Source organism: Chiloscyllium plagiosum, unplaced genomic scaffold (assembly GCF_037043375.1).
Source record: "Chiloscyllium plagiosum isolate Xiang-an unplaced genomic scaffold, Cpla_swu_hap1 HiC_scaffold_3, whole genome shotgun sequence".
Taxonomy (NCBI): domain Eukaryota; kingdom Metazoa; phylum Chordata; class Chondrichthyes; order Orectolobiformes; family Hemiscylliidae; genus Chiloscyllium; species Chiloscyllium plagiosum.
In genome coordinates this window covers 35,883,295-35,908,857 of record NW_028270141.1, presented here as the reverse complement: position 1 = coordinate 35,908,857, position 25,563 = coordinate 35,883,295, and the positions used below count along the sequence as shown (strand labels likewise).

Sequence of the window (25,563 nt, the reverse complement as noted above, 5' to 3'; positions counted from 1 at the left end):
GGCCCATCTGGTCAAGGTCCTGCTGTAATCTGAGGTAACCCTCTTCGCTGTCCACTACACCTCCAATTTTGGTGTCATCTGCAAACTTATTAACTGTACCTCTTATGCTCGCATCCAAATCATTTATGTAAATGACAAAACGTAGAGGACCCAGCACCGATCCTTGTGGCACTCCACTGGTCACAGGCCTCCAGTCTGAAAAACAACCCTCTACCACCACCCTCTGGCTTCTACCTTTGAGCCAGTTCTGTATCCAAATGGCTAGTTCCCCCTGCAACCTTGCTAATCAGTCTCCCATGGGGAACCTTGTCGAAACGCCTTACTGAAGTCCATATAGATCACATCTACTGCTCTGCCCTCATCAATCTTCTTTGTTACTTCTTCCCAAATCTCAATCAAGTTTGTGAGACATGATTTCCCACGCACAAAGCCATGTTGACTATCCCTAATCAGTCCTTGCCTTTCCAAATACATGTACATCCTGTCCCTCAGGATTCCCTCCAACAACTTGCCCACCACTGACATCAGGCTCACTGGCCTATAGTTCCCTGGCTTGTCTTTACCGCCCTTCTTAAACAGTGGCACCACGTTTGCCAACCTCCAGTCTTCCGGCACCTCACCTGTGACTATCGATGATACAAATATCTCAGCTAGAGGCCCAGCAATCACTTTTGTAGTTTCCCACAGAGTTCTCGGGTACACCCGATCAGGTCCTGGGGATTTATCCACATTTAACCGTTTCAAGACATCCAGCACTTCCTCCTCTGTAATCTGGACATTTTGCAAGATATCACCATCTACTTCCCTACAGTCTATGTCTTCCATATCCTTTTCCACAGTAAATACTGATGCAAAATATTCATCTAGTATCTCCTTCATTTTCTGTGGCTCCACACAAAGGCCGCCTTGCTGATCTTTGAGGGGCCCTATTTTCTCCCTAGTTACCCTTTTGTCCTTAATACATTTGTAAACACCCTTTGGATTCTCCTTAATTCTATTTGCCAAAGCTATCTCATGTCCCCGTTTTGCCCTCCTGATTTCCCTCTTAAGTATAGTCCTACTTTCTTTGTACTCTTCTAAGGATTCACTCGATCTATCCTTTCTGTACCTGACATATGCTTCCTTCTTTTTCTTAACCAAAACCTCAATTTCGATAGTCATCCAGCATTCCCTACACCTACCAGCCTTCCCTTTCACCCTGACAGGAATATACTTTCTCTGGATTCTTGTTATCTCATTTCTGAAGGCTTCCCATTTTCCAGCTGTCACTTTACCTGAGAACATCTGCCTCCAATCAGCTTTCAAAAGTTCTTGCCTAATAACGTCAAAATTGGCCTTTCTCCAATTTAGAACTTCAACTTTTAGATCTGGTCTATCCTTTTCCAACATGATTTTAAAACGAATAGAATTATGGTCACTGGCCTCAAAGTGCTCCCCCACTGACACCTCAGTCACCTGCCCTGCCTTATTTCCCAAGAGTAGGTCAAGTTTTGCACCTTCTCTAATATACTGAATCCGAAAATTGTCTTGTACACACTTAAGAAATTCCTCTCATCTAAACCTTTATCACTATGGCATTCCCAGTCGTTGTTTGGAAAGTTAAAATCTCCTACCATAACTACCCTATTATTCTTACAGATAGCTGAGATCTCCTTACAAGCTTGGTTCTCAATTTCCCTCTGACTATTGGGGGGTCTATAATACAATCCCAATAAGATGATCATCCCTTTCTTATTTCTCAGTTCCACCCAAATAACTTCCCTGGATATATTTCTGGGAATACCCTCCCTCAGCACAGCTGTAATGCTATCCCTTATCAAAAATGCCACTCCCCCTCCTCACTTGCCTCCCTTTCTATCCTTCCTGCAGCATTTGTATCCTGGAACATTAAGCTGCTAGTCCTGCCCATCCCTGAGCCATGTTTCTGTAATTGCTATGATATCCCAGTCCCATGTTCCTAACCATGCCCTGAGTTCATCTGCCTTCCCTGTTAGGCCCCTTGCATTGAAATAAATGCAGTTTAATTTATTAATCCTACCTTGTCCCTGCCTGCCCTGACTGTTTGACTCACTTCTGTTCTCAGCTGTACCCGTCTCAGATTGATCTCTTTCCTCACTATCTCCCTGGGTCCCACCCACCCCCACCTTACTAGTTTAAGTTCTCCCAAGCAGTTCTAGCAAATCTCCCTGCCAGTATATTAGTTCCCTTCCAATTTAGGTGCAATCCGTCCTTCTTGTACAGGTCACTTCTACCCCAAAAGAGATTCCAATGATCCAAAAATGTGAATCTTTCTTCCATACACCAGTTCCTCAGCTATGCATTCATCTGCTCTATCCCCCTATTCCTGCCCTCACTAGCTCGTAGCACTGGGAGTAATCCAGATATTACTACCCTTGAGGACCTTTTTAAATTTCTGCCTAACTCTCTGTAATCTCCCTTCAGAATCTCAACCTTTTCCCTTCTTATGTCGTTGGTTCCAATGTGGACAATGACCTCTTGCTGACTCCTCTTCCCCGTGAGAACATTCTGCACCCTCTCTGAGACATCCTTGATCCTGGCACCAGGGAAATAACACACCATCCTGCTTTTTCTCTGCTGGCCACAGAAACGTCTGTCTGTACCTCGGACTACAGAATCCCCTAACACAATTGATCTCTTGGAAGCCGACGTACCCCTTGTTGCATTAGAGCATGTTTTAGATTAGACTAGATAAAGTGTGAAAACAGGCTCTTCTGCCCAACAAATTCACACCGACCCACCGAAGCGCAACCCACCCAGACCCCATTCTCCTACATTTACCCCTTCACCTAACACGATGCGCAATTTAGCTCGGCTAATTCATCTAACCTGCACATTTTTGGATTGTGGGAGGAAACCAGAGCACCCGGAGGAAACCCACGCAGACACGGGGAGAATGTGCAAACTCCACACAGTCAGTCGCCTGAGGCAGGAACTGAACCCGGGTCTCTGGCACTGTGAGGCAGCAGTGCTAACCACTGTGCCACCGTGCTGCCCTTGTGACTCTATTGAACAGATAATGCCATAGCTGGCTTGTAAATCAAAGCAATCCAGCAGAGTTTTGTTTTAGCAATCACTAATAGTTGTGGCTAATACACTGTAATTCTTCAGTTTAGAGAGGAGCAGATTTGGACATCTTAAGATCATTACAGTTATTTGCCCTTTGGGAACTTTTGTGACTATTCTATTGGTTTGTGAGACCCATACTGCAAGTTAAATTTCTTGGGATAGCCAGGATGGGGTCAGTTTGACCTCAGCAGTAAGTTCTAGGGGCCCCTCTTGCATGATTCTCACACCCATACCCTGCTGACAGAATTGGGGTCTTTCAGAAATAGCAGGTGGGTCTATGAAGTAGGCTTGACTCCATGAAAATCCAACCAATGGTTTCCAACAAATCCAGTCTGAAATTTCGGAACAACATTTCTTATTTGGATCAATTAGAATGTGATATTTGGAGTAGTTGAGACACCTAACAAAGATGAGATGAATCTTTACCTTAGATACCGATCCATGAAATATCCACATCTCTTGTTTATAAGTTCAAAATGGGGAAAGAAATAGTAGGTAAAAAATAGGAATGTTTTGATGTAGAGTGGGAAGTGGCTCCCATGCGCTGTGATTACTGACATGGAGTCGTTTTCCGAATGCTTGTTGCTGTCCTGTAAAATTCCTTGATGTGTTTTGAGAAGAGAAGGAATTCAAGTTTAAGAAGTTTCATCCTTGAAAAGAAACGTTTTCCCAAAAGATCTCTTTTAGCTGTTTTTCTTTACATCAGTTACTTGATTGCGATTGTCTTATTAAAAAAGGTAAAAGTGTCCGTGGTCTTACTAGACAATAGGGTTGATATCTCAGAGAGAGAGAGATAACTTGTGGTGGTTTAATCTGAGGGTCAGCACACATCAAGTGATGGAAAAAGTTGAGAAGGAGAGTCCTTCATGGTAACCTTAGCCTGTGTGAGAATTAAACCCTCGTGTTAGCGTTACTCTGCGTCACAAATCAGCCATTCTATCAACTGCAGTCAAAAATTAAATGCATTTCAATTATCATTTGTTTATAGTCAAATTTGTTAAAGGGTTCCAGTTCCAAATGGTTGCTCCCAATGTGGAGTTACCAGGTGAGATCTTTGCAGAGTTAGGTTGGCTTTGAGTTTTGTTTCCAGATTTATGTGGCTTCTGAGGTGTGTCCACCGTAGTTATGGGTTAAATGGCTGTGGGATTTGCGGATGGGTACGAGGGGAGATGGCAGAGGTCTAGAGTGCCTAACAGTCTGTTATAAAACCGAGCTGAAGTCTCAGAGAACTGGGGAAGACCTTTTAACGGCCAACTTTGGCACTCACTGGCCTCTGGGGCCACTCTAAACCTTGCGGTGGCGACAGACACTTTGCCTCAGAGCGAAAATTTTGTGCAAAGAGATCATTTCCATGTAGGTGGATCCTTACTCGAACCTCCCACCTTGTGGGGTATATTAGGAAGCATTTATTTGGTAAGTGGAGAATGATAGAGACCCCGTGCTATACCTATCCTGGGAGAGTTTGATGGAGACAGCATCGAGAGCAATTTATTTTTCAGTTTAAAAGTGTAGAGTGGTAAACTTATATGTGTGTGTGTGTTGCGGGGTGGTGGGGGGGGGAGTGTATGAGTGTCTGTGAGAGTGTGTGAGAGTGTAAAGAGGTATAAGTCTGTGGGAGGGTAGGTGTGTGGGTGTGTATGTGTGAGCATATGAGAGAGAGCTTGTGTATGAGAGTGTGTATGTGTGTCTGTCTGTTTGTCTGTCTGTCTCACACAGGGCACCTCACACCTTCAGTGCATTATCAGAGCTGATATGGCACGTATTGTTAAAGTTCACTTGAGAATGTAACTTTTTAAAAAAAGTTTTGGGATTTACATATGAAAAAACTGAAACCAACATGGTCATTCTAAAAGATGAGAGACCTAACAAACAATCCAGGTCTTTTCAATATATAATTTCAGTTGCATCACACTGTAAACCTCTGCTGTAAATTTTGTGGTCTTAAGATCTTATACTCCACAACCACCTGATGAAGGAGCAGCACTCCAAAAACTAGTGCTTCCAAATAAACCTGTTGGACTATTAGCTGGTGTTGTGATTTTTAACTTTGGACATTTTATTTCTCATTTGCTTTCTCATTTGGACAGTGCTCAGTGGTGATAACCTTGAAGTTACTGGTGGTGAATGACAAACCCCAGTTCCTTGTTTTAATGGAAGAGTTAACCCTTTATAAAATAAATAAGATAATGCCAGCATCAACCTATGAGATAGTGCAACATTATGGACATGGCATCATCAATCCTTCTTCTGTGCCGCTTGAATTAGACAAAGTCTGAACTGTAGATTTTATCCTTGTTTTATCAGACTCTGACAGATGGTTTATTTCAAATCAGAATGTGTGGGGCAGGGGGTGGGGAGTGGAATGGATGGGTGTGCATCTCTTTCCCAAGATAGATGATGTTCCTTCCATGTGATAGTTTATCTTATGATCCAGCCAAGACCTAAAGGAGTCGAGCAAGTGTATTTGTGGCATAGTTGACCCTGCAGTTTGAAACCACTCAATGTCTGGTTGGAAGTCAAGTATTAGCAGCTTGCACTACTGGATTTTGACCATCGTTATTGTTTTGGTTTCATTTCCTTTTTCATTGAAATAATTAACAGCAAAACTGCTATTTGTTAGAACAATGCTTTTACATTCACTGTTTGGCCGGTAACTTGATACAGTGGACATCTGACTGTTATGAATCCATTGAAAACAGTGGGGTGAAGACTGAGTACTGTGTATAATGGGGAGCTGGTTCACTCTGCCAGATTACTGTCATGTGCATGAACGTTTTCCACAGATGTCGGCAGTATTTGGCAGTTAGCAAATGAAAGCCAAAGATTTTAGGTTGCTGTTTACATATCTAAATCAATCTTTCTTTCAAAACTTAGTTGTGTTCTTTATTTTCATTTAATGTTCCCACATTCACAGTTTTTTTTAATATTCACACTTAGTGGTTTTCCACTATTGTTATAGTTGAGAGATTTTTTTACTCACAGATTGTTCCTTCTGTTCAACTGGAGCCTTTGTGAGTGTAATCATCGAATGCTTCTCATTAAACACCATGAATCTCTTAACCCACACTGTACAAGGTTGGTCTGTCCAGCCTGTGGGTAGATCTGAATGCCCAATTTGAAAACAAAGATCTCGATGTAATTATTCATAATTCGTAATTGAAAGCTGAAAACCTTTACTAATCTGTTAATCAAATATTTGATATCAAAACGTCAACTGATTGATGCCCCATGGCATTGTTTGAAACACAGAGGATGCTTCCATGATCTGTAGGCCCTGGCAGTGCAGAAAGCAGAACTGGCCAATTGTCACTACGCAGCTGTGAATCTCCACTCAATAACTTAGGTCTGCAAAACGCTAAACTGTGCAGCCTCAACCTCCTGAGGTGGACTCCCTTGAAGAGGTGCTTCCTAGTCCATGCACTAGATAATGGAATTTCCCCCCCCCCCCCTTACTATGTATAGGGCTATGTTGGATAATCCTTGGAAACAGGTGTGGGATCACAATATGCTACCATCCTGCTCCCACATAATGTCATGCAGACAGCATGGCAACTTGATTCCAGCAGTTGCTGTGGCAGGTAATGTTGACCATATTGTTCATTGGCAGAGGGACCGAGAATTGAGTCTTGTTAGCACCACTCAAAGGTAACCCGCGCAACCTGCTAATTTGCACCTTGCAAGGTGCTTTGGGGTTGGTAGTGATGTGAGAAGAGAATCTAACTTAGGAAATAGTTATAGCGTGGGATGGAATTGGCTCCAAGTTTACACTAATAGCTCTGGATGCTTCAGTGGAAGAGAAGAGAAGTTGAAGAGTTGCACACACACGTGCATATATATATAGATTATTAGGTGCAGTTCTGTGCTGACAAGGTCAAGGTGAGTGACTGCACCCTTCAGTGACAAATGCAACAAGCTGCAGCAGATCCCTTTTCCAGTCACCCTATTGCTCACTAACCAATGTGTATGTTCTGGAGATGGTGCAGAAAATGAGCAATTCTATTACATGTACTGAGCAATATTGAAACATCTCTGAGTTGCCTTGTTTGTTCCATTCTATTAATTTTTTTTATTTATTTACTATAGATTTTAAAAATGGAAGCTGTGGACCGGATGCTAAATTACTATTTTGTATCATGGTTTGGACCAAGAGGTAAGTGAGCATTTTGATAAATGATGAAGTATTGAAAGTGTTTCCGCAGGCATATGATTAATATTTGACTGTACATTACAAGATGTAAACAATGATTATGCAAGTAGTAATCCAGTTGGTGGCACAACTGATAGCAGTAAAATGCATCTTATTATGAGTGCAGCTATTTTAATGTGTCCAGGCATTTAACTGTACTTTATTTATCCTCTAAACTCAAATATTGAGCAAATGCTGGCTGAGAAGAATTGTGCTGGGCATACTAATCAGCTTGACCCGAGGATGTTATTAATAATGGCAGAAATTTGAGAAAAGCTTTTTTCTTAAAGATGGATAATGTTTCTTTTTTGTAATGAACCAGTTTATATAATTGTATTGTGAACATGCTTTTCATTTGCAGATGGACCTCTGGGAGTTATTATCTGTAGAGATGACGTCACAGTAACCCCAGAATGTAGTGTCTTGCAAGCCATGGTATAATAATGTTGCGCCCTACACCTCACTAATGATCGTCTGAATGTCAATATCTAAGGGTGCTACTGGGCAGAACTGCACCTTCATTATTGTAGGCTGCATTTCAACAAGTGGGGTGGGCTGTACCCAGCTATAGTGTGAAATATTGTGCAGTGTACTCTCAGCACTGTGTGGCTAGTAGAGCCTGCAAGCTATATCTAAACACGAGTGTGTGAGGCTGAACATTAGAACATAATGTAAGAACATAAAGCACTAGGAGCAGGAGTTGGCCATCTGGTCCTTCAAGCCTGTTCTGCTATTCAGTTTGATCATGGCTGATCTTTACGTGGCGTCAGTTACTCTTAGCTGCCCTCTCACCAGAACCCTTAATTCCTTTATTGTTCACAAAATTATCTATCTTCGGTTTAAAAACATTTACTGAGGAAGCCTCAACTACTTCACTGGGCAGGAAATTCCATAGATTCAGGAATCCTAAATCTGCTCTTCTTAATTTTAAGGCTATGCCCTCTTGTCCTAACTTCACCTGCCAGTGGAAACATCCTCTCTACTTCTATCTTATCTATTCTCTTTGTAATTTTATATATTTCTATAAGATCTTCCCCCCCCCCCCATCCCCCCATTCTTCTAAATTCCAATGAATATAATCTCAGTCTATGCAGTTTCTCCTCATAAGCCAACCCCCTCAACTCCGGAATCAACCTAGTGAACCTCCTCTGCACCCCCTCCAGTGCCAGTACATCCTTTCTCAAATAAGGAGACCAAAACTGCACACAGTACTCCAACCGTGCCCTCACCAGCACCCTATACAACTGCAACATAACGTCTCTGCTTTTAAACTCAATCCCTTTTGCAGTGAAGGACAAAATTTCATTTGCATTCTTAATAACCTGTTGCACCTGCAGACCAACATATTGTGATTCATGCACAAGGACACCCAGGTCCCTCTGCAAACCAGCATGCTCGATTTCTTACCATTCAAGCAATAGTCCTTTTTACTGTTAGTCCTACCAAAACAGATGACTTCACGTCTATTAACATTGTACTCCATCTACCACACCTTCGCTCACTCACTTAAACTATCTGTGTCCCTTTGCACACTTTGCTCTACCACTCATTTTAGTGTCATCTGCAAACTTTTACACACTACATCTTGTCCCCAACACCAAATCTATGTCTCTTAAGAACATTACCTCTCAAGGACAATGAGAACACCAGTCAATGATGTCCTCAGTACAAGAAATGTCTTGAAGGGCTGTCACTCTGTGGATCTTGTTGTTGGTCTTTGGTCTCTGGTCCAATGGAACTTCATGACAATGAACTGCTGTCTCCTTCTCTGGCATGTTCGAATCATGACATAAAGAAATCATTTTGCTTAACTTTGGGGTTTGCAGAAAACTGCCATGGTACCACATTAAGCCGTTTTTGAACATCAAACAAGGCTGTTGAGATTATATACAGAAAAGTTAATGATCTTGGAGTAGGAACAAGGACTCGATGAGACATGTGTGATATTTTGTCGCCTTATACATTAGGAATTGAAGAACGATGACAGTTAAGACTAATGAACAAAGTGAAAGAGGATTGTTGGATAAATTAGTAAAGCTGTCATGAGTGTCAGTTCAGATGTTCCACGAGGTGATTCTCAAAGCTCTGTTTCCTCTGCCCATGCTATTTCACTTGTGACACCTCATGCCTTCCAATTTGCTGAGTTGTTAAATGGGACTTTTTTCTGTTGCATTATATTAGACGCATATCCAATTTCAACAATCTTCAACTCTGAATGAGATTTCTGAAACTCTTCTTTTTCGACAATAACTTGCTGACCATTTTAATTGCCCCCATGTGGCTGGAATTTCATTTGTGGCTTTTAAAAATAAATCTTGTAATTTGAAGGTTTGTTCCACAAGATCTCTTTCAAAGCTGCGGCAGAGTATTTAGTTTGCAGCCTTGCGTTTTGTGTGTCATTTTATGTTGTTTACCTCTTTTGTCAGATGGGAAAAAATATCACATGCACTGATCAGGTGCTGACTTATGGATATCTTATTTTCTCACCAACAGAAACAAATTGTCACCCAGAGAATCTCTAAACTCCTCATTGTTAAGATCTGAACAGATTCTGTAAATCACAAGTTGTCTAGAGTGGCCAAAATGGCTGTCTGCTGTACATTTTACAACTCCTCAGCAGCTTTGGATCGGTTTTTATTCATTTAGTAGTTTTGTGCAAGCTCTTGTTCAGATCTACCAAGAGAATTAAAAGGACAATTGAACCTGTAGGATCCTTTTGTTATTGCTGTTAAACAATGCTGAAAGCATCCAGGTTTACATTTTCATGAATATTTCACATCGTACCATATTTTCGCTAGTCTTGCTTCGCACATTTTGATTTCATTTTTCAGACTCTGCCTTGATTTTTTCCAGTGTTTAGATTTTGTCTCATTTCTAACCACTTCTGTTTCCTTTGGTCCTGCTGTCATTCGTCTTCATACTTGAAAAGAAGAAAAATCATAAGTCACCCGTTTATAACAATTAATACCAGTCGCAGAAAGAAATGTCTACACAAGAGAGTTGGAGACATATTCAGAGAGTTTCAGAAAGCTTCTCCCCATTGTGTGATTTTGGTTTTCTGAACACTGGGAAGAGAGTCAAATCCAGTAAACATCGGATAAAACTCTACTGTAAGGCAAAACTGCAGTAAATTGGCTGCTTAAGAAAGCGATGACACTTTGGGAGCAAGTGAAAGTAAACTGCCTGGTATCCAGTAGACGTAGGGAATGAGATATGCTGATTGCTCTGAGGATTACTCATACATATTGTCAGCGAGTTTTGATCAAAAGGAGAGAGAGAGACACACAGGAGATCAAACCATAAGTTCCCATAGCAAGAAATCATGTCCCCATTGATTGCTGGTTGAATGAGAATTCTGGGTAATAGATTATGAGATTATGGGGTAACACCTTCTCAAAACAAAATAATAGCTGCTGATTCATGGCATACATTATGACACCCACTGAAGTAGGTTAGGCTTCGTTTTGTTTTGCTCACTGTCTTGAACTATTGTAGCCATAAAGAAGCTGAATTATCAGTGTTGTTTGTGTGTGCTATTGATACTGTTTCTCTGGTTGGCATTTCTGTCCAATTACTAGATTTAAAAAAAAGTAAAACCGCAAACCATAATGCCATGTATTTACAGGACTCTCTTGTTGTTTTCTGAAATTGGCAATCTACCATCTGCTCAATCTTCCTCCTTGTCTTCAGTTTTTTGTTTCTCCCAGCATGATTGTCTTGTCTAGCTGATCTTCAATCCGTCTGTCTCTTAAAGCACAAAAAATTGAAGTTCCCATTTGAGATCTTGTTGTGCTCTTATTCTTTCAAGTATTAATTCCTTACTCCTATTGGTTGTTTGGGGGCATTGAGAATCTCCATACAATCTCACACATCGAAGGGCTTACAACTTTTAATGTGGCTGCCTGTGTTTCATATCCATCAAGAGATTTCAATCCAATCACTCTTCCCAGCAATGTCAAACTCATTCTGTGAGATATGTGTCTGCCATTCCATTTCTTGCTTCACTATCTATTTGCCATTCTTGCTCAGGGTAGTCTACGTTTCCACCTCAAAGCACTGGCAGTTAGCATCCCAATTAGTAGAAATGTTCAAATCTTTGTCCGTTTGAATGTCCACTTCTGTTTCTCTCTGGCAGCATTTGATTTTGTGGATATATTTAGGCTTCAAAAGGGTTGTTTATAGAGGACAGTGTAAGATCTTGCCCCTGCTTTCCCCGCGGCCCTCAAAACGCTCCTTCCTGAATTGAACGGCTAGGCCCAACCTCCCTCCAGGGCCAGAGATCGGATTTTCTCCATCATCTGTGCTCTCATTAGCAATGGGTAACCAAACTGAAGCTACGGACACTCTCTGGAGTGTCTCACACTTGACTAGAAGTGGATATCATTCACACTAATATCCAGACAGGGATCATGTCTCAGAATTGTACTGTGCACCTTGTGAAGCCAAAACCTCTATGGCTTTGCATGGAAAATCGAACTTCTAGGTTTCTGAGCAAAGATTCTGCACCCCTTCCCCCAACCTGGAATGTGCAGCTTCACCCTGGTCAGGTTGGGCGTCTTCATTTTCGTTCCTCCTTGGAGGTCAGTGAAATCTACCATCGCAGTTTATTTTCCAATAATTCCCACCTTCACTATTTGGGTCGTAAGTTAGTATGACAAAATGGCCTCCCTCTATAGAAATGAAATCTATAATTGATAGGTGGTCCAGTTCAGTGCCAAAGCTTTGAAGCTTCTTCACCCGCTGCGTGGTGTGCCTGTGCAATTCTCCGCCACAGAAAGCAATTGAAGCTAAAACACTGAATGTTTTCAAGAAGGAGTTAGTTATAGTTTTTAGGGCCATAGGGATCAAAGGGTCCGGGGAGAAAGTGGGAACGGGGTCTGAGTTGGATGATTAGCCATGTCCAAACTGAATGGAGAAGCAGGCTCAAAGGGCTGAAGGGCTTACTCCTGATCCTCTTTTCTATACACTTCTAAGAAGCGAAAAGTTGCCTAGCCTCTCTCTGCTTACCCTCCCATCCCCTCCCCCCCCACCCCACCAATTGATTTTAATCCTAAAGACATGTTGTTACTGCTTTCCTGAAAGCAGGAAAGTCTTCAACACAGTCATAGAGCACAGAAAAAAAACTCTACAGCCCACTGTGGTCACACTGACCTGGTTCTGTTTTATTTTATAACCTCTTCATTTGGCAGTTTATGAACTCCACTGCAGGCTTAGTTTTATCAACTTCATATTGAAACCGATAATTCAGAATGATTTAGTTATTGGCTCAAAGAACTGATGCTGACTTACAGAAGTGTGGTCTCTTTTTGTGTCATTAGAAAGTCAAAATTGCCTCAGGTCAAAGGGAGAAATGGATGTTGATGACTGAGCTGATTGGAAGCTGAGCAGAGTGGGAACCTCACTCCTCTTTGTTTTGGAGTCTCTTTGAACCGTGATCATTTTTCCAGTTGCTTTACATGCATTAAAAACGTGCTGTTCTTGCATATTTTATGCTGAAAAATGCCACAAGGCACTCCACAAGAATAGATGCCAAGTCAGACAAGGAAGTATTAAGAGGAGTGACCAAGAACATAATCAAAGTGCAAGATTTTAAAGAAGCTTTGAAAATTGGCTGGAATGGTGTAGAAAATGGTGTGGTTTTAGGCATGAATAGAAATGTAGAAAATTGTAACAGGAGTAGGCCATTCAGCCCGTCAGGACTGCTCCACCTTTCAGTATGATCATGGCTGATCATCCAACTCAATGCTCGTTTCCCACTTTCTCCCTGTACCCTTTGATTCATTTAGTTTTAAGAACTGTACCTGGTAGGTGAGTGCAAAAGGGCCCAAGAATCAGGGATGTGATGGCCTAGTGGTATTATTACTGCCCTGTTATTTCAGAGCTCCCCACAATGTTCTGTGGACCCAGGTTTGAATCCTGCCGTGGAAGATGGTGAATTTTGAATTCATTTTAATAAAAACCAATTGGGAGTTAAGAATCTAATGAAATGCATGAAACCATTGCCAATTGTCAGAAAAAGCCATCTAATTCCCTAATGTAGGGACTTGCTATGTTCTACATGTGATTCCAGATGAACAGTGATGGGGATGTTTCTTAACCTTCTGGGCAATTAAGGATAAGCAATAAATGCTAACCTAGCCAGTGACACCCTTATCCCATGAATAAATTAAAACAAATCTGGAACTGGAGAGTTTGTGAAGGGAGCTATTGGGCTGGTGGATATTAGAGGTAAGAAGGGGAAAGGTCGTGAAGCAGTGATTGAATTTACACATGTTGAATTAACACATGTTGAATACAGTTGATTCTGATATAACGCAATAGTTCTGTTCTTGCATGATTTTGGATTATAAGAAAATTGCGCAGTCGCCACGTCATTTAACCAATGGGGGCTGGAATCACGTTGTAGTCAATACAGGTAAGGAAAGTCATTCTATAAATAATGGGCTAAATTCTTCAACTCTGTTAAAATCAATTCACGTTGAAGGAACACGCGTTATAGCAGAACTGGCTGTATTGAATTTGAGGCGCCAGAGGACCAGGCACTGGTGTGAGTTGGTTAACAAGTGCTGAGTGTGTGGGACTTCATGCGGGAACAACAGCAGTATTTCAGCTGTGTTGATATTTACAGTTTGGAGGAAGAGATTCCAGCAATACCCCAGGAACTCTGATTCGATTTCACCCTTGGGTGACTATGTAGAGTTTGCAGATTCTCACTGTGCCTGCGTGGGTTTCCTCCACATACTCTGGTTTCCTCCCACAATCGAAAGATGTTTAGGTTAGGTGAATTGGCCATGCTAAATTGCCCATAGTGTCCAGAGATGTGCAGGCTAGGTGGGTTAGCCATGGGAAATGCAGGGTTACAGAGATAGGGTAGTGGGGTGGGTTTGGGTAGGATGCTCTTTGAAGGGTCAATGTAGGCTTGATTGGCTGAATGGCCTGCTCCCACACTAGAGATTCAATGAGTATGAGCAATGGAATAGTTGAATCCAGATGATGACAACCTCAGCAGCAGATGGGTTGGCATAAAAGCGAAGGCAGGTGATGTTATGGAGGTGAGAGGCGGTGGTCTTTCTGATGCCAAAAATCAGGACTAAAAATAGAAGGTGCTAGTACAAACATTTAGCACATCAGCTGTCATCTGTGGAGTGCAAAGCCGATTAAAAGTTTCAGGTCGAAGCCCTTGTGTCAATACTTATTAATGAGATGGATTTAATTTTAAAACTAAATATAACTCGTAACTTCTAATTTAACTTTTTGACATTCTGGATTCTAGGCTTATCAAATGGTGGGTTTTATTTCATTAGCTTGGGCTATAGCTACAATGCTTTCAGCATGATGTGATTTTAAAAAAAGGCTACCCTGATACATGGAAGGGAATTTGCTGTTTTTGGCTCACATTTGGGCTCTCAATAAGTTCACAAAGAGATAGTTGTGCTCACTATGGGTTTTGTTTTTATTAATTTGTTGGGATATATGGGAGTCACTGCCCAAGAAATGAGTGGTTTGGTCTGCCATTTCCGAGGACCAAAAGGAGTCAACCATATTCGTGGCTCTGAAGTCACATGTAGGCCAGATCAGGTAAGGATGGCAGTTTTTCTTCCTTTAAAAACTTTAGTGAGCCAGATAGGTCTTAAAATCATGGAATTCCCTACAGTATTAAAGCAGGCCATCGGCCCGTCAAGTCCACACTGACCCTCTGAAGAGCATCCCACCAAGACCCACTCTGCTACCCTATCCCTGCATTTTGCCATGGCGAACTCACCTAGCCTGCACATTATGGTCAATTTAGCATGGCCAATCCACCTAACCTGCACTATGGGAGGAAGCTGGAGCACCCTGAGGAAATCCACGCAGACAGAGGGAGAATTTGCAAACTCCACAAATCCAATGTTAAGTCTCACAACACCAGGTTATAATCCAACAGGTTTATTCGAAATCACAAGCTTTAGAAGTGCTGCTCCTTCATCAAGTGAAGTGTATTCGTGATTTAAAATAAACCTGTTGGACCTCTAACCACCATAGATGGAAATGTGTTGCTGGAAAAGCGCAGCAGGTCAGGCAGCATCTAGGGAACAGGAGAATCGACGTTTCGGGCATTAGCCCTTCTTCAGGCTAATGCCCGAAACGTCGATTCTCCTGTTCCCTAGATGCTGCCTGACCTGCTGCGCTTTTCCAGCAACACATTTCCATCTCTGATCTCCAGCATCTGCAGACCTCACTTTCTCCTCTGACCACCATAGTCCAACATAGGCAAGCATGCAGGTACAGCAGGTAGTGAAGAAGGCTAATAGCATGCTGGCCTTCATAACAAGAGGAATTGAGTATAGAAGCAAAGAGGTGCTTCTGCAGCTGTACAGGGCCCTGGTGAGACCACACCTGGAGTACTGTGTGCAGTTCTGGTCTCCAAATTTGAGGAAAGACATTCTGGCTATTGAGGGAGTGCAACGTAGGTTCACGAGGTCAATTCCTGAAATGGCAGGATTACCTTACACTGAAAGACTGAAGCGACTGGGCTTTTATACCCTTGAGTTTAGAAGACTGAGAGGGGATCTGATTGAGACATATAAGATTATTAAAGGATTGGGCACTCTGGCAGCAGGAAACATGTTTCCGCTGATGGGTGAATGCCGAACCAGAGGACACAGCTTAAAGATACGGGGTAGACCATTTCGGACAGAGATGAGGAGAAACTTCTTCACCCAGAGAGTGGTGGCTGTGTGGAATGCTCTGCCCCAGAGGGCAGTGGAGGCCCAGTCTCTGGATTCATTTAAGAAAGAGTTGGATAGAGCTGTCAAGGATAGTGGAATCAAGGGTTATGGAGATAAGGCAGGAACAGGATTCTGATTAGGAATGATCAGCCATGATCATATTGAATGGCGGTGCAGGCTCAAAGGGCTGAATGGCCTACTCCTGCACCTATTGTCTATTGTGTCTTGTAATGGCACTTCCACATCTTGGCTACAATCCACACAGACAGTCACCTGAGGGTGGAATCAAATCCCCAACCCTGGCGCTTTGAGGCAGCAGTGCTAACCACTGAGTGATTCATCCATGTCACCCATCCGCTGTCTTCACTGAGAACTACAATATGCAGTTGTGAAAACCCCTGTGTTTACTCCAATGGACAGAGAGGCTATGTACTGTCCATTTCCTGAGAGAAACTCAGTGGAAACTTTGATTGTTTCTAGGATGACCAGAGCACAGAATGATGCATCAATAAATGAATCCTCTGATGCTCCTTGGATAGGTTTTTGGACGACCTGGGATGGTACTGAGCCTTATAGATTAAATAAAGCTGAGGTTTGACTCTATTTCTGTACTGTGTGAAGTTTATGTTTCTACATCCAGGAAAGAAAACGTTACCCACCTCAAACTTCATCCTCGCCCCACAATCTACCAATCCTCAGCTCTAGGCAAAGTTGAAAGAAATTGAGACATACAGCATGGTTTATTTAAAACCAATTCAGGCCCTCTTTAGACAGTAATGCAAGCCTCATTGGCTATTTTCCAAATGCCTAGATCACCATTTTTCTCAAAATTTATCCAGGGTTTTCTTGAAGACTGAAGGGAAACAACTTTCACTACCTTCTACCAAGTTCCCTTCCATTCTTAAATTCAAATATCCCACTTCAGTTGGATTTGTGACATTTCATTCTTCCTGACCTCAATACCTCATGTTCACTATCTCCTTGCATGATGTCCATGCCCTCGATATTCTATAGATGCCTGTATAACATCCCCTCAAAGCTGTCTCTTCTTTATATTTCTGAGACAATAAATACACGTTTCCCTTCTCTGTACCTTTTCTACAGTTACGAAATCCATCCAGAGGGAAGAGAAACTGCTTCCAGACATAGCAAGCCAAAGATTGGATCGAATCCTTATACAACCCTTTGAACTGTTTGTTAGTGCGGTTCAGGGACCTTTTGTCTGCAGCTTGTTGACAGTTGGTAGAATCGTATGGTCTTCATCTTGTATATTTGGGGGAAGGGGGGCAAAGGACATCTAATTTCCCAGTAGCCTTACTGCCTCCCTCCCAAACTCCTCCCCAGCCCATACGTGATTAATCACTGACTTAGGCTAACTATGCAAAAGCACAAAGAACATTGCTGAGTAAACATTAGCTGGGAGATGCCAACTTGGATATGTTAATTACAGAGCTGGACCAGAGTTATAGGTTGGCGGGCAGAATAGTAACTAAATAATGGGCTACATTTTGAAGATCAGACAGTTTGGAAACAGTCAACCTGGCCCAAATAGGTGTAAGGGAGGAGTACAGATGCTGGAGAGTCAGAATCAAAATGTGTGGTGCTGGAAAAGCACAGCAGGTCAGGCAGCATCTGAGGAGCAGGTGAGTCAGCGTTTTGAGCATAAGCCCTTCACCAACCTGACCTGCAGTGCTTTTTCCAACAGCACACTTTTCGACTTGGCCAAATAGATACTTACAAGTTAGCCAGGAAAGACCTAAAGAGAAAGCTGAGAAGAGCCAGGACGGGACATAAGAAGTTATTGGCGGATAGATCAAGGAAAACCCAAAGGTTGTCTATAGGTATATCAGAAATAAAAGAATAACTTGGAGATGCTGGTGTTGGACTGGGATGTAGAAAGTTAAAAATCGCGCAACACCAGGTTATAGTCCAACAGGTTTATTTGGAAGCACTAGCTTTTAGAGTGCTGCTCCTTCATCAGGTGGTTGTGGAGTAGAAGATCGTAAGACACAGAATTTATAGCAAACGTTTGCAATGTGATGTAACTGAAATTATATATTGAAAACACCTGATGAAGGAGCAGCACTCTAAAAGCTAGTGCTTCCAAATAAACCTGTTGTGTGATTTTTAACTAAAAGAATGACGAGATTAAGATTAGGGCCAATCAAGGATAAGTAGTGGGAAGTTGTGTGTGGAGTTTGAGGAGATAGGGAAAGCGCTAAATGAATACTTTTCGTCAGTATTCACACTAGAAAAAGATAATGTTGCTGAGGAGAATTCTGAGATACAGGCTACTAGACTAGATGGGATTGAAGTTCCCAAGGAGGAGGTGGTGTTAGCAATTCTGGAAAGTGTAAAATTAGATAAGCCCCCGGCCGGATGGGATTTATCCTAGGATTCTCTAGGACGCCAGAGAGGAGATTGCTGAGCTTTTGGCTTTGATCTTTTATGTTGTCGTCGTCTACAGGAATAGTGCCAGAAGATTGGATGATAGCAAATGTTATTCCCTTGTTCAAGAAGGGGCGTAGACATAATTATAGACCAGTGAGTCTTACTTCGATTGTGGGTGAAGTGTTGGAAAGGGTTATAAAAGATAGGATTTAAAATCATCTAGGAAGGAATAGGTTGATTCGGGATAGTCAGCAAGGCTTTGTGAAGTGTAGGACGTGCCTCATAAACCTTACTTAGTTCTTTGAGAAGGTGACCAAACAGGTGGATGAGGGTAAAGTGGTTGATATGGTGTATATAGATTTCAGTAAGGTGTTTGATAAGGTTCCCCACGGTAGGCTATTGCAGAAAATATGGAAGCGTGGGATTGAGGGTGATTTAGCGTTTGCATCAGAAATTGGCTAGCTGAAAGAAGATAGAGGGTGGTGGTTGATGGGAAATATTCATCCTGGGGTTTAGTTACTAGTGGTGTACCACAAGGATCTGTTTTGGGTCCACTGCTGTTTATCATTTTTATAAATGACCTGGATGAGGGCATAGAAGGGTGGGTTAGTAAATTTGCAGATGACAGTAAGGTCAATAGAGTTGTGGACAGTGACGAAGGATGTTGTAGGTTACAGAGGGACATAGATAAGCTGCAGAGCTGGGCTGAGAAGTGGCAAATGGAGTTTAATGTGGAAACGTGTGAGGTGATTAACTTGGAAGGAGTAACAGGAATACAGAGTACTGGCTCATGGTAAGATTCTTGGTAGTGTGGATGAGCAGTGAGATCTCTGTGTCCAGGTATATAGATCCTTGAAAGTTGCCACCCAGGTTGATACGGTTGTTAAGAAGGCATATGGTGCATTAGCTTTTATTGGTAGATGATTGAGTTTCAGAACCATAATGTCATGTTGCAGCTATGAAAAACTTGCATACAGTTCTGTCACCGCATTGTACAAAGGATGTGGAAACTTTGGAGAGGGTTCATAGGAGATTTACCAGGATATTGCCTGGTATAGAAGGAAGGTTTTACAAGGAAAGGCTGAGGGACTTGAGGCTGTTTTCGTTAGAGAGAAGAAGGTTGAGAGGAGACTTAATTGAGACATATAATATAATCAGAGGCTTAGATAGGGTGGACAGTGAGGGCCTTTTGACTTGGACAGCGATGGCTAGCATGAGGGGATAAAGCTTTAAATTGGAGTGATAGGTATAGGTCAGATGCCAGAGGTAGGTTCTTTACTCAGAGAGTAGTCAGGGTATGGAACACCCTGTCTGCAACAGTTGTAGACTTGCCAACTTTAAGGACATTTAAATGGTCATTGGATAGGCATATGGACGAGAATGGAATAGTCTAGGTTAGATGGGCTTCAGGTTAGTTTCACAGGTCAGCACAACATCAAGGGCCGAAAGGCCTCTACTGCGCTGTACTGTTCCGTGTTCTAAAATGTGGGCTCACACATCGAGGCAGGAATCAAGGTTGCGATTTTAAATTAATACTTTGCATTCTCTTTCCCAAGGAAGATATTGCCCAGATCATGGTGAGAGAGAAGATAATTCAGACACTTGAAGAGTCTACCATAAAGAAAAAGGAGTTATTGGATAGGATGTCTCTTGTACTTGGACACATCTCAACCAGCTCAGTAACTGAGGAATCTGATGGAACTGAAAGTGGTAATTCGAGAGGTCCTGACCATAGTCTCAGTCTTTCTTAGACTCAGGGCTGGTCAGAGGGGCTTGGAGGATTGCTATTACACCCTTGTTTAACAAAATGTGTAAAGAAAAGCCCAGCAATCATGGCCCAGACAGTTTAACTTCAGTGGTGAGAAGCCCCTAGCAGTCATTTGCGCAAATACAAGTTAATTAAAGTAAGCCAGTATGGATTTCTTAAAGGCGAGTCACCTTGAACTAATTTGTTAGTGCTTTTGAAGAGCTATCAGAGAGGATAGATGAGGGCAATGCTGTCGACGTGATGTACTTGGGATTCCAAAAGGCCACATGACAGACTTGTGAGCAAAACTATAGCATATGGAACTTAAAAGATAGTAGCAACAGGGACATGAATTTGGCTGAGTGACAGAAAACAGAGAATAGTGGTTAATGGATTATTATTGGGCTGGAGGATGGTTTGTAGTGGTGTTCTCCAGGGGTTAGTCTTGGGATACTTGATTTTCCCTATGTATCCATTAATGACTTAGACCTTGGTATACAAGGTACAATTTCAAAATTTACAGATGATGCAAAACTCAGAAATATTATGAACTACAAGAAGGACAGTGTAGAACTTCAAAAAGTCATGGACAGATGAAGGTAGGCAGACAAATGCCAGATGAAATTTAATGCTGTGAGTTATGAATTGATTCATTTTGGTCGGAAGAGCACAGGAAGACAATATAAAATATTGGGCTTAATTCTAAAGGTGGCGCAGGATGAGAGGGACCTTGGTGTAAATGTACATTTGTAATTTCAGGTAGCAAGACAGGTCGAGAACAGTTAATTAAAAAATGCAGTACAGTACAATAAAGGAATAGCTTGTAAGAGGAAGAAAACATAAGTCCGTTTGGCCTTAATTGGAGTGTTGCATCCAGTTCTGGGAAGGGTTGTGAAGAAGTTAGAGAAGGTGCAGAAAAGATTCATGAGAATGATTCAGGGATGAGGAACTTCAGTTGCATAGATAAGTTAAAGAGGTAGGTAATATTTACCTTGGAGAAGACAAGGTTCAGAAAGTTGATAAAGGTATTCAAAATCATGGGGTGTCAGAATAGCATAGATGGGGAAAAGTTGTTCTAACTGGTGGAAGAATTGAGAACAGGAGGGCACAGATTTAAGATAATTGACAAAAGAACAAGTGGTAATGTGAGGAGATTATTATTCACTTAAGAAGTGGTAATAATCTGGAATGCGCTACGTGAGATGTGCTGGTGGCAGATTCTGTTATGCATTCAGAATGGAATTAGATTCATATCTGCAAAGCTAGAATGCATTTGATTGCAAAGTCAAGGTGGGAGGATGGTACACAGTGGTGTGCATATTTTAAGAGCTAGCACAAATGCGATGGGCCAAATGGCTTTGTCCTACATTTTAACAATTCACTGACTGTGCAAGCTCCACATGCTTGCTTGTTATTCAGTGACCTGTGTGTAGATAGTATATTTGTGTGGATGTCAAGGAGTTTGTCAATAGTTTGTGCCGTGACATGCAACTCGGGCTACATGTCAGTAATACTCACTGCAGGTTCATACTTAACCACTTTTGTTTTTGCAGCTTACGATATAATTTCTTAGAGATCTGATAATACTGTTCTTGGTACCATGATGTGAGGCTTTAGCTCTCCTCTGTATTGTCCTTGCAGCTGTATTATGGATTTCTCATTCATTTAAAGTCTTATGAGATATTAACTGCCATCAGCTACATTGTTTGGAATACAACTCAGGATAGATCAGAAATGTTTAACTCTATTATTGGTTACTATAGGCTGCCATGGTTAGAATCCTTGGGTACATCCTTGGATATAGTGGGCAGCACAGTGGCTCAGTGGTTAGCACTGCTGCCTCACAGCCCCAGGGACCTGGGTTCGATTCCACCCTTGGCTGACTCTCTGTGAAAGTTTGCACGTTCTCCCGTGTCTGTTTAGGTTTCCTCTGGGTGCTCTGCTTTCCTTCCACAGTCCAAAGATGTGCAGGTTAGTTGGATTGACCATGCTAAATCACACATAATATCCAGGGAGTGTGGATTAGCAGTGGGGAATGTAGGATTACAGGGATGGTGTGGGTTTGGGTGGGGTGCTCTTCAGAGAGTCAGTGTAAGACTCAGGGGGCTGAATGACCTGATTCCATGATTCTGTTCTACATTCGGCTGGCCCTGGTAACTTATCAACTTTAAGTTCAGAGGACAGTCTATTTAGTACCAAAACACAAAATTGCCAGAAAAGCTCAGCAGATCTGGCAGCATCGATGGAGAGAAATCAATTTAATGTTTCAGGTCAAGCCACTCAATCCGAAACATTAACTCTGATTCCTCTCCGCAGATGCTGCCAGATTTGCTGACCTTTTCCAGCAATTTCTGTTTTTGTTTCTGATATACAGCATCTGTGGTTCTTTTGGTTTTTGTTTAGCCTATCCAGTACCTCCTTATCAATTTTAGACTCTCTGATTTCCAGCATTTGCAGTTCGTTTGGTTTTATATCTGAATTTTCTCCTCTGGTACCATGAAGTTGGGCAGCATTTTCTTTCGTGGGGAAAGACAGAGTTATATTGAACTTAGCATGACAAAGAAAACAGAAAGTGTTGGAAGTACATACTATGTCATATTAATACTCTCACTCCTTATTGTCCAATGACTTACCAGCCACACACTTGTGTGGTCAGTTCCAAATGCCATCTTGAAATTTTTCAGAGGTGTTGAGCTGCACTGAAAAGGTTGGAAATGCCTCCAAAAGGACAAGAATGTTCATAGATGTATACCTCTGCACATGAGTATATTCCTGTACACACATCTCCTGTGACATCTGAGCGTGAGCATCTTTGTTGTACATAGGAAAGGCACTTAGTGGTATCTGCACTTTTTTTATCCACATACCTATCAATCACACATAACGAGACTGAATATCTGAAGCAGAGCCATAAAACACTGAAAGATTGATTGTTCAACATTTATTCCATATTTCTAGTACTTGCAATTTTAAAATATTTTGTCAGTACAACTTGAGCTCTTAATTCTTGTGGTTTATGACCTTGAAAGCTTCAGATTTAATCTTTAGCCTCATAATTGTTGGGCATGTACACTTCAAAAATTACCTGCTATCTTCAATTATCTTTCCAATGAAAATGCTCAGTACTTTAAAATGCCTACGGTTTGAGTACAGTATAGATTTGAGTCATGAGAGGATGTTTTGTTCAGTAGGCATGTGCCGAATAAGCTAAAAGGGGCAAAAACTGCAAAGCAAGTGACAAGAAAGAAACATTTGTGTTTAGTTACCAGAGTGTAACAGCTGTACAAATCTGCTGAAACCACAGATTAAAGAGTTGAATAGTTGCAGTATAAATCCTGCTGAAACAAATGACCTCAAAGCTATCTATGTCTTTCTTAACTTAAACAATACTCATTGTCTTAGGGATTTTTTTTCAAATGAGAAAAAGCTATAGGTGAAAAAAAACTTTAGTGAAATGTTACAAAGGCAACAGCTTAAGAGGTCAGAGAGCAGCTTTGCCTATTGTAATGTTAGAAAGAAAGTGCTGCAAAGAAATATGTTGACATAATTTACAATAATCCTTCTGTGTTTTAAACACTGCCTCCTTTATAGTATTATCTCCATTTATGGAAACGTTACTTCAGTGTTGCATTTTTCTGGGTGACCTGTCATGCTGCAAATGCAAAAAATCATTAAAGTAGCTGCCAAACGAAGAGATTTCAACACCCTTTGCTCTTTTAATTGTCTATTGATTTATATCAAAAAATTGAATATGCTAATTTATTTTAAATTACTAGAGCTATATTTTTATTGAGTTAATTGTCTCAATCTGGTTGCAATTTTGTGAATAATGAGAGGAACCCACTCTCTGGCTGCCATCTCTCATGACTGTACCTTTGCTCTATGTTACACCAGTTCTCTTTCCATTTCCATTAGCAGTGGTTTAGTATTGCTGCTCAGTCAGTTGGAATGAACTGTGCTCTGTAGGTAAACAACCCCTTCTTTTGCTGCCTGCTTATTTATTGTTTTATAATGTACCTGGGAAACAGTATGCTATGAGATCGGTGGTGTTTCTCTGCCTTACATACTGCCCCCAAACATGGCTTTGATCTTTTTGGATGCAATGGCTTGCTTTACTCAGAAGAAGCTAGTGAAAAAAAGAATTGAAATGACTATTCAGATTCTTTGAAAGAGCAAAATGGGTGTAGACTGCTGAATCTAACATGCAAGAATTATGCAGAAATTGGAATGACAGCCTAACAACCACTGAACCTAACAACCCTCTCCTGCAGCTTTTACCAAAGAAGGTGGTGTCACCTAGTTTCTATTTATAGTTTTGCAGTGAAGGATCGGGGAGGTTAGATTCAGGTCAGATTTTGACAACATGATCATGAGGCTCCTGAACTCATACTTCCAGTCCACTTGTTCCAATAAGCAGCCTCCTATTCTTCCAGTATAACCGCACAGAAATAAATAATTGATGTCATGATTAAAAATAACCCTCTTGCTGTGGCTATTTCTTGCTTCTCACTCCGGAATTTTTGTTTCCTTTGTGTCAGTGTTTGTTCCCACTCATTCCATCTCCTCATCCTTTCTCCCTCCCTCCCCCACCCCCCACTACCTCTGGCTTTGCTAATTATCTATAGCCATTTGGTGCAAATTCATTTACCGTACTATCCCTAATGACTTTAAGTTTTTTTTTGTCCGTATCTCTTTCCCTTTATCTCCTCACACCTCTATAAGTTTTCTACCTGCACCGTTTTGTTTTCTCTCTCTCTCATACATGGTTTTAAGCAACATAGGTTATAATGTCTCAATATTGTACTGGACTCTGATCGTCAGAAATTGGGCTTTGATTCAGTTTTACTTCAGTCAGAAGTTCCTCTGGTCAGGAAAGTGCAGAAGTGAAAAAGATTCAATTGTTCACCTGACCTTCCCCAAACACTAATACCTCTCAATCACCCACACACATATCTATCAAATTCTTTCTTAAAATGTTTCCATGCTGTTTGTCTCCCTTGTGCCTTCATTCCACATATTTAGTACCCTTTGCACAAAGTTGTTCAGTCTAATGGTATTAGTTTGAGCCATAATCCACGAGTTCCAGAGTTCATGACAACTTAAAATATATTGGCTTCAAGTTCCTTGTCCTTTGTTAAGTGGACCCAAGCCATTCTTTGAAGTCTTTTCCTTTCCCTTTCAAAAACCTTCACACCCTTCCTAAAACTCAACTGGTGAAGTGTGAAACGGCAAAAGTATTTGCAGAACACAGTCTTACATACCTCTTTTTCTTGCCTCGCAACAGCCCAGTGTTCCAGCTGTTTGTTTTTACACCCTGTTTATTAAGTCATCTAAAGAAATAAATTTGTTAACAAATTGACAGCCCCATAAAGGGGACTGTAGTATAAACCATATCTTCAAAGGAAATTTATCAAGTTAAGCTTCTTAAATTAATACACTCCATC

At 41.5% G+C, this 25,563-nt stretch overlaps 1 protein-coding gene across 2 annotated transcripts in view; it reads left to right on the top strand.

Moving 5' to 3' along the window:
* The window catches only part of elovl5 (ELOVL fatty acid elongase 5), a 98,660-nt gene that overhangs the window by 33,356 nt on the left and 39,741 nt on the right, over nt 1–25,563 (top strand). For both annotated transcript variants that reach the window (XM_043679614.2, XM_087978413.1), the window contains exon 2: nt 7,171–7,237. In XM_043679614.2, coding sequence (XP_043535549.2) covers nt 7,180–7,237 — 58 coding nt within the window. In that variant the 5' untranslated portion in view covers nt 7,171–7,179. The remainder of the gene's footprint in view (nt 1–7,170; nt 7,238–25,563) is intronic.